The 10195-nt window shown below is 40.2% G+C and overlaps 1 protein-coding gene across 1 annotated transcript in view; it reads right to left on the bottom strand.

The window, feature by feature from the left end:
- Positions 1-1837: 1837 nt before the first annotated feature.
- The window catches only part of LOC134512952 (protein ELYS-like), a 51006-nt gene continuing 42648 nt past the window's right edge, over positions 1838-10195 (bottom strand). The window contains exons 33-36 of the mRNA XM_063328881.1: positions 7930-9772; positions 7025-7158; positions 6453-6559; positions 1838-5801 (exon numbers count right to left, since the gene is read on the bottom strand). Coding sequence (XP_063184951.1) covers positions 5609-5801; positions 6453-6559; positions 7025-7158; positions 7930-9772 — 2277 coding nt within the window. The 3' untranslated portion in view covers positions 1838-5608. The remainder of the gene's footprint in view (positions 5802-6452; positions 6560-7024; positions 7159-7929; positions 9773-10195) is intronic.

Here is a 10195-nt window from a genome sequence, read left to right as displayed (position 1 = left end):
TTTTTTTTTCTCTATCCAAGACCTCTATAAAATAGGCATAACTCTGCTTCAAATAGGGTTGGTTTTTTTATTTACACATTGATACGGCAACCAAGATGGGAAGGAAGGAGTTTTCACTGTTGTGTTTATCACAAGGGCACACAGTGGATGAGGATGTCAAAGGGACACAGAAACATGCTCACAAATGGCATTCTTGCATCATTTCTGCTGGTACAGAGCTGGGGAGGCTAGTTAGGGAAAACAAAGCGCTCTTTCTTAAGGGAAGTAACACAGGAGTAAATTGCAAGCAGCCTTCAGTGACCAGGGTGGTACTTCTGTAGGCAGAAGGCACTACTGCGCTAGAGCAAAGCTTCCTGCTTACAGATGTGCTAGAATCCACTGGACTGCAAGCACAGAAGGATACTGATGGAGTGGGAGCATCCATCAGCTACAGAAGCTGTACTGCAAGGCTAAAAACATTGCTCCTACCATATAGGAGAGGTACGGCACTATAAAGCTTCTGTACGCTATAAAGAAGAAAGCATTAGTTTTCTCTACTGAGGTGCTGGAAAGACTTTCTCATGAATACCCTGTGCAAGAGCGAAGCTAGGGAACATAACAGACAATAAGGAGCAGCTCACTTCATGGTACATAAAGGAAGATCAGTGTTTGCAACAGCTCTTAAGAAAAGGTTTACTAAAAATGAACATTTTTGGTTCTCATGTTAGGGATCAACTAGTTACACCTGTGGCAAATTATCATTGTAGGACTTATCTGCAAATCTAGTTGTACTACATCAGTTTTGTTTTCAACATTATTTTATAGGATCCACTACGGCTTGTAGTGCTAAGTTGCTCCATATACTCACAGTTTCTCTTTTTTGCTGATTCACTGAGACTTTGAAAGCACAACCTGGAACGATCTTGGCAATAAATGACACTTTGTGCTAATCTCACCTGGTAACGCTTGTTCTTTTCCAGATTCTGGGTGGCTTTGAAGAGCTCTTCACACACAAGGGGCACCAGGCACCTGTTTGCACCCTATCTGATCATCAGCTAGCTCTTCCCTGAGCCAGTCTGACCATACGTTAGCAGAGTAGCATTATAGCCTTGACAGGTGTTCTCCAGAATCCTTGACCAAGATGATGAAAGACCCCTCTAAACAAAGGATCAAGTGCATCCTCTTCATAGATGAGCCAGCAAACGCATACACAAACGCTGCTGTCTGGTAGGAGCGCCCCCACTAAATTAGAAATTAACATTTGCAAACACACTTGAAAGTAATACTGAGTTTCACAATGATGGAAATGTAGACAAAATCTAGATAGTGCTTCAAACCAGTCAACGGATAAATGCCAGTCATTTGCATTACTCTTATATTAATGTTAATAAGATGAGATAAATGAACCGACCAGTCTACAACTGTGTATTAGGTAAAACTGCTTTTAGTTGGTTCTTTGAATAAAATCTTAGCTGGCCTGTGTAACTGTTGGATCCTGCTGAAGCCACTACAAGACCAATAAAGGTTTTCCTGTGCCATATATGCTTGTGCTGCTGGGAGCTGATAAAAAAATCACGCACTAACTTCCCGCATCCTTCTCTCTCTATTAAAATTACAAGTCACTCGATAATAATTCATGTTTTAGTCTGGATTTAAATCAAGATCAACAGCAATGCACACCACACCAATGACTGCCGTGGGATAAGCCTGCTCTTGAACCACAGCCAAGGAGCAAGTGACCTAAACAAACAGACACATCGCTAACCGTAACTTGCATTTTTCCCTCTACCTCACATATTGGTCATCCACACAGCACAGTGCTTTGGAAAATGCATTTTATTTTAGGAACAGCTTTAATTCAAAAGGAGCCACAGTACATTTATCTCCAAGCATATCAAAGAGACTCATTACCTTGACTACTTTGGTGAAAAAAGCATTCCTGGAATGGAAACCTGCAAATTTTGCACAGAAGACAAAAGTACAAACAAAATAAGAAACAAATGCTATCTTATTACTTGAAATTCTATTACTTCATAGTATTTTCAGGGGGGCCTAGACTAACAGGTTACAAGCACTGCCTAACAACTCACGAGAAGCTACCAACTGGCCTCTGGCTGTAGCTTCTTTTTTCCCCACCAGAAATCAACAGCTAAGCTATTTATGACTAGTTACATGGGAACTGATGACATTGCAGCAAATAAGTTTATTGCGCTGACAACCCTGAGAATAGTCTTCCATGAGAGGAAGTTCTGATTAAACCACTTGGTTATCTGTGGCCTTATTTGCACACTGGGCATGTACAAATATTAAGGCAAATAAACTAAGTCCATGTGAATCAGTCAATGCTTTAAGCACTAAACAGCTATCAAAAGTAAAATGGATTTGCTCTAATTCTCCTTCATGTTACAACCTGGAATTAATACTTTCATCAGCCTTGGCTTATAAACATTTGAAGAAAAAAAAAGTCTTATGAGTGTTTGTGTTAAATCTCTGAAGTAACTCACGAACCATTTCTACTGAAACATCTATTTTCTTGACAAATTCCCTTCTAACAACAGCCCTTAATCTGATTAAAAGTCATTCTCCCTTCACTAATAACTTCGCAAATGTGTTTCCTGGAAATAAAATGTGTCAATACACCTACTTTTGTTCTTTCTGAAAGGTGAGAGTCTACTCCAAGGTAGTTAACCTTCCAGTGGCATTTCTCTGGGGTTACGGCCCCAAAGATACAGATGCACAATTTAGCTTCAGCTTTTAGCCGTCTGACATTAGATCAAAGCAGACGCACGACAACACTCTTGAGAAAGTCTAGTTTTTCTTCAGGGCGAGAAAAACACACACCCCTCGAGCAATTCAATTTCCTATAGCAAACCTTCAGAATTGTCGTGTTTAGTGATGAACTGTACCAAGTAGCTCCCGGGAAATTCTCATCTTGCTCACAAGAGAACTGCTGCTCTGTGCCCCTAGAGCTTTCTGCACGCATCCACCACAGCGGTGCGTCATCCCTCTTTCCTGCTCTTCTCTGGCACCACGAACATTAACATCCTCTCAAATACATGTGCAAGCACCTGCAAGTCTCTATTAAAGACTCCTAGCCTGCTCAGCCACTCATGTCCAAGCCATTTTAATCTTTTAAAAGGCAAGTCTCCTTCCCAATTCAACCTCACTGTTAAGCAGCACTGCCCATGCGCTGGATCCCTCTCACCCTTGTTGAAGTGATCTTTTCCCCTCTACCCTTCACATACTTGTAGCGAGCCTACACAAGAAAAACCCAAAGGAAAATCTATTTTCTCCACTTCATTATAAACTCCTTGAGTTGCCGTCTTAATGCTGTTAGCTAGCTTCTTTTCCTTCTCTCAGGCTCTACCAAAAAAATCCCCAGTGCCTGCTTTTGCTTCGATTTCCTTCTACGTTCTTCAACTTTCTGAAATCCCATTTCCTTGTTATACGTTATGCTTACACTCCTGTTCTTCTTAAACTGCTCCCTGGGGAAACTGGTCAGCACACAAGAACTGTCCAGTGATCTAGGTAACTGGAAAAAAAAAAGGGGGGGGGGGGGAGAGGAAAACATTTTAACATGTAATTGGAATAAAACTCCATTAAGGTAAAAAAATTACTAGACTATTACAAACCTTTAGGAAGTTATTAAATCACAGGCCAATTTTCTTATTATTACTACTGCTTTCTTTTTTCCTCCAAAGCATTGCCAAATGAAGAAAAATCAGCTGAGCTGGTTATAAAATTAAGAGGTTAAAAATGACTACAAATTAATAAGACTAGCTAATACGTTTTCATTTGATTCCATTAATTTTCAGACCAAAAAATATACTCTAGTATAAATGACAGAAACATGTTCAAGTCCTATTAAGTGATCTTCATTAGCATTTCATCAGTCAATTCTAGTTGATCAGAAATCAGAGCATTTTATAAATACTCTTGTGCCCTACACAAAACATACATTCAGATTTGACATCAATTTTCTTTTCCGGGTTTGAAAGTCTGACCTTTTACCTCATTTTCTGAGCTATTCACTGCATTTCTCTACTACGTGAATTTAAAAAAATATTGCTAGAACTTCCCCCACCTTTCCTCTTTGACTATATTGTAGTTCAAGTACAAAATACTCCGAGTAAACAATTACTAACCTGACTGAAAGGACTCACTCGAACTGCCACTTTCACACTGTCAACATTTGTCATTCTTTTCTCAAGCTTTCATTCAGTCATGAATACTCCCAAAGAGAAAAATATCCAAGCGCATGCAGCTCCTTCTCTAGAATGACCTGTTCTGAGACAGAAAAGCCATGGCCCTAGAAGAAGCTTCTTTTACAAGCTTAGTCTGTTATTAATACATACATTCATCCATTATGTGTAAGGTATTAGTTAACCAATAAATTATTTCTTGGAGTAAACGTAGTAGTTTTTACTCATTGAAGAGTTTAATGTCAGGTTCCACCATTCCGTAGTCTTCAAAGTTGCATCCATGTATAAATTGACATACATAAAAATAATCCATTGTGTAAAAGACTGCACATCAAAATAGTACTTCCGTGTCTGTTTTTAAAAGAGTATTTTTTTTGAATTTGCTTTTACAAATTGAAGCCTTACAGGGACATTTACCTCATAACCCACAATTATTAACAAAAAATTATTCAAAAATACGGTTTGTAATGAAGATTTCTATACATTTTTGTGCCTTTTTCAGACTACTACGTTAGCTTTACCATCAGGTTTTCAGTGCTGTGATATGCAGGCTTCAAATATTGCAAGCTATGTTTACAGGCAATAATTATTTCAATTATAGTAGCATTCTTACTAACCTTATGAAAATAATTTTGGCTCAAATTTCAAACTATGTGGGTAATATCCCTTTAAATTTGATATGCTACTGTAAGCATCACACTCTCTATACAGTTAATTTTTTACTGACAACGAATTGTAAACAATGAGGAAACATCTGAGGTGTGATACAGTTTTATGGGCTAAAGAGCAGCTTTCCCAAAGTTTTAAGACAAATACAAAAAAATATTGCACAGCTTAAAATACAATTGTTTACATTCTGACTTCGATACAATACAACTTAACTGTGAATGTAAGGAATTATCATTTTGTATTGTAAGCCCAATTATTTGTGCCAGAAGGTCAAAAATCATTTATAAAATTTACACTAGTACATTTTACACGATTACTTGTTAAAGGAGTTCTAAGCAAACTTTAAAAAGCTTAAAAAGCTTTTGGCCTCACTTTCGAAGGCTTTAAACACTCTTGCAAACCAACATTAACATTTCTGACCTATAAAGGCCATTCAACCCTATGTTCCCTCAAAAAGCTATCAGACAGTAAGCATGTTGTGAAGTATACATTTTTATTTAACAATCCTAAAATAACTTGTATTTACATATTATATAAATGTATGAAGTCTTACTATAAAATAGAAAACTGCATTGACGGAGGAAATAACACTCCATATGGAGTTACTTATTGAAGACCGTTTGTTTATGAAATTTTACAATAATTTATATAAATTAGCTCTTCCAAATTAGATGATTTTTTTTTTCTTTTTACTAATCCACACAGTTTTGATGACTTTACGAACAGTGGTGTGTGTACATTATAAACTTAAAACACCGTTACAGCATCTTCCGACGCACAACTGGCTTTGGAAAATTAGACAGTCTTTTTTTGTTCTTTCGTAGAGTCTTCTCTGCCGTGTCTGCGGTTTCTTTCTGTTTGCTTTTTGTTCCATCTGCTGGAGTTCCAAAAGGAGAGACGAATTTTATTTCCACTGGTGGAGGTGACCAAGAGCCTTCTTTTCTCGTGATCCTAAAAAGAAAGAGAAGTATCAAATTGATTTTTTGATTACCAACAGTATCCAGTAGAGGAAAACGTTTTGTAATTTTGGAATTACAAAAATCGATGCCAAAGAATTGTTTATGGGCTTCTTTGAAGATAGGGTCAAGGCAGAAAACATAGAGAAACAAGCTTCCTTTTGCTTTCGTTCCTTACCAGACTGTCCCAAGCATTCTCACTCAGTATTCGCGTGAGCTTTTTGAGCGCCCCCACGCCCTGATTTTAAGAGGCAACTCTCCCCAGACGGTTTTCCAGAAGGAACCGGAAAACACGGCCAGAAACAAGACGTTCTCTTTACTCGTCGTCTGACCCACTCCTGCCTTCTATGGGGAACTAAAGACCGTAAGAGCGTGGTTTCGTAAGGTGGAATGACAGGAGAGCACGCCATCATTGCAAAGAGTAGCACCCACTTGGCCTTTCCTAGCCCCTCCCTCTTCTGGTTCCAATAGAAAACTGAACCGTGAAGTGGGGAAAACGGTGCCCAGGAGACCAGCAAGCTGGACAGGCTCGCAAAGTCAGAGCAGAACTGTACCGCCAAGGGAGGAAGAGCAAGTGAGGTGGCCAAAAGCTGAATTGCTACCAAAATAAAGGAATGCAAGTAAGCGTTCAAAAAGCTTTTCATACTTGCTCGCTTTCTTCATTTTTGATTTTGCAGTTCTACCTCTCTTCAATTTTTGCTTTCCCACAGACTCTGTAGATTTGGCATCCTCCTCCTCCTTAGTCAGAAGCGGCTATGATAAGGCAACAAAAACATTACTTATTCACAAGTTCTTACACTTCTACAGAACACAGATGAATGTTTCTTTCATGAACAAGTCATGACAAAGGTACTGCCAAAAGCATTACAGTTTCCCTCCACAAAAACAAACCTTCCATCTCAAACTCTCACACCAACCTAAAAGCTGAAATTCAGAAATCAACAGATAACACACCCAGTAAGTTTAAGGAAAGCCACTGTGCCTTTTCTTAAAAGCAAAGCAATGCTTACTAATTCTTGACTTAGGCAGATTCAAAATTGATTTTTATCACTAGTTTTCATGAAGGAAAAAAAATAATAAGTTGTTCCCCTGATTAATTTCAAGTTCTCTCTTTTCAGATATACGTTCACAGAAAAAGGCAAGCCGTTGCAAAGTATGATTCGAAAAAGCATGACAGAACAAAAATTAAGAATGGGAGACAACTACAGTTTTACTTACCGGTTCTTTCCCAATTCGGGAAACGCTAGATACATTTTTTCTCCTGGACCTCAAAAGAGGAGGTGAAAAGACAAATTGAGAAGACAGGTCCGGGTCCAAATCCTTAAGCTGCACAGAACGGTCTGCTTCTCCAGCTAAAACCACAATGCACTGTTAGCATACACGGACACTAGACATAAAGGACAGTGACATTAAATTGCAGCTGATAATCAAAAGCACAATAGCCGCCTGAAATAAAAGGTCCAATCAGGTTCATAAACACTCAATGTGGAGGTATTTTTCCCCTAGTTACTGCCTCTTAGGATCCATTCTTTGGCAGTACATAGTGAAACAAAAATAATGCGGTGCAGTGATTTTACCTACACTTAGGTAATCAAAGATATTGCGCTCAAGAGGCATCAGCAATCCTTAAACATCTCAAAAGAGTTCTTCTTATCATGTACTCTAATACAAAGAGCCCAATGCGCAGTAACTTCACTACCAAAGTATATGTCCATGGAAAACAGTCACATCATTAAACAGCTGGATAGTTTGTTACAAGACGCAGCTCATTTTAAGTTAAAAACTGAACAGGATTTTGGAAGCATGTCCCCTTTGTTTCTCCAGTGTGGGGAAGAGATGTCAATCACATATTACCAGATACCCTCCGGTTTTTGAAACAGGTAGAAATTAAGCTCATGATAAAAATTCAGATTAAATTTCATATTACTCTACTCAGATCAGCCTCCTCCACCACTAGCCAGCCAGTCACGTAGAGTTCAGAAAACAGATGAATCATCTCCTCCCCAATTTTTTTTGTATGGTTAGATTCTTTACAACGCTTAAAAGCCGTCCTCACAGTCTGTTTTCTGTGGTTTACAAAACAGCAATATCCCCTATTTTGCGTATAAACATAATGCTCCTACCTTTACATTTCTTTGTCAGCTTTGTGAGAGGAGGGGAGAAAAGGAAGGACGCATTTTCCTCAACAGGCAGTTTCTGATGCACGGCAGTTTTGCGGGATCTGGTGCTCATAACGCGATCTGTTGAAGTTCTTGATGTTTCATCACGTCCTGATGGATTTAAGTCTTCAAGCAGCAAAGGACTGCCACCAGGTCCCTGGGGGAAGGCCCCCTCCCCTGTGCTCTCCTCCAACACTGCTCGTCTCTTTCTGCCCCGACGCCCTGTCCTTACTGCCGTCCTGGGTGGGGTTAATTCCTCCTTTGGCTGTGCAGGTGTTTGCTCATGAGTATCCGTTTTTTCTGGCTTAGCATGTGGAACTCTTCTGGTACTTCTCCTGGGAGTAGCAAGGATTTCCACCTTCCCACCTGAATGTATGCCTTCCTGAGTAGAGAGAGATTGTATCTCTGCCAAGAGATTTTGGGCCCCCTTCCTAGCACTTCTTCTAGGAGTCACAGGAAGTTTAAATTCTGTTTGAGGAAGTGACGATCTAGACAGATCAAGGTCAGAATTTTCTGAAACTTCTGATGAACTCATCTTTCTTCTTCTGCCTCTTTTAGTTGGCACAGGTAAAAGGACTTGGTCACTAGACTGCGCCTCTTGGTCCTTGACAATACTTTCAGTAAATTGTGAATTAATGCCCTTCAGTTTTCCTGCCCTTCTGCTGGGACTGACGGCTGGTTTTACCTTATGATCAGGGTCAGCCTGGCCAGGTCCTTGATCTCCTGCTGAACTTTTTCCTCCTCTAGTCCTCTTGGAAGCAGCAGAAGCAGTAATGCTACCCTCAGAGAGAGACGTTTCCTCAATAGCCTCTTCTTCCAAGACTTCAGACGTAGCTTCCTTTGCTCTCCTTAATCCTCTTCTTGGAGTAACGGCTATGGACTGCGTACTGACGGACAATGTTTGTCCGTCAGAATGGCTGCTTTCTACTTTCTGTACGTTAGTCACTTTAGGCTTCCTACCTCTCCTAGGAGTAACAGGCATCACAGGTGTTTGCTCACCTTGAGCATTTTCTTCTGTTTGAAGACCAGAAGTCTCAGGGGCTTCTTTGGCTCGCCTGGTACTTCTCCGAGGAGACAGTCCAACCAGAAACGGTTTATCTGCCTTCAGAAGTTGCTGAGCACCTGCAGATGGAATACTTAAACTTCTACTCAGTTGTCCCCTTGTGCGTGTTCTAGGAGTGCTAACATACTCCACTTGATGGATGCTGGTTTCATCTTCCACTCCTTCTGGCACAGTTGTTAAAGGAGCTCTGGCCTTCTGGAATCTAGTTCCCTTTTTTCCTATGGTTTCATGAATAGATTGTTCTACAACTTCAGACGTGAATTCTTTACTTCTTGTGTCTTTGATTACATCCAGTAAGTTCTCAGCAATAGCCACCTTAATGGGTTCAGGCACATATGGAAGCGACTCTACAATATTTTGAGATTCCTGATCATTAGTTACAGTGGACACTGAGTTTGTAACGTGTTCTTGGTTTTCAGTATTTCCTAAACTGTTCACAGGTTTCTCCTCTGTTGTTGCGCCAGCCGGCTTAGAAGCATCTCCTAGTGTAGGGTCTCCCATCTCCCCTTCACCACCTTCTTCTTCCAAGACTAAAGTAAAATTACTCTGAGATATAAAAAGCTCTCCATCTCCCTCAGCTGCATCACATTCACCATCTTTATCGTCAGGCAAATCACATGCAAACTGCTGCTCTATAGGATCACAGGTGTATGGAAGATTGCCTGATGGATGTCGTTCACTATAGGGTGGTGTTTCCGGTGCCTCTTCAGAGATTTGTGCCTTAACCCCACTGTCTTCAATCACCTAAAGTTAAAAAAAATGCCTGTTAATGCAATAGTCATTACCAAAGAGACCGACTTCAAACTGACCCAGACGAAACCAAGGACAGTGAAATGCTGCTTTTCCTTTCGGATCACTGCTGGGTGTAAAGTCAGAAACATACAGTGTACTCCCTGCTACCGATGACAGCTTCTGTGTTTAAGGGACAGAGAAGAGAGTGTTCAGTGTACGCCATCGCGTGCTCCATTTACCATCTAACAGGGTAAAAGGCAACGATGAGAGAAAAGCTGAAAGTTCCAGTCGGCAACACTTTGTCAAACTGGCCAGCTCTCACATCCGACAGCTCAACCCTGCACTCTAAGGAGCCGCTTGGATTGCCTGAGACAACACAGCATATTCTAAATAGCTCCACCTCGTGTTTTTATGGTGAGAACAAAAGCAGTATCT

Source organism: Chroicocephalus ridibundus, chromosome 3, assembly GCF_963924245.1.
Source record: "Chroicocephalus ridibundus chromosome 3, bChrRid1.1, whole genome shotgun sequence".
Taxonomy (NCBI): domain Eukaryota; kingdom Metazoa; phylum Chordata; class Aves; order Charadriiformes; family Laridae; genus Chroicocephalus; species Chroicocephalus ridibundus.
This window is presented reverse-complemented; position numbering and strand designations above follow the sequence as displayed.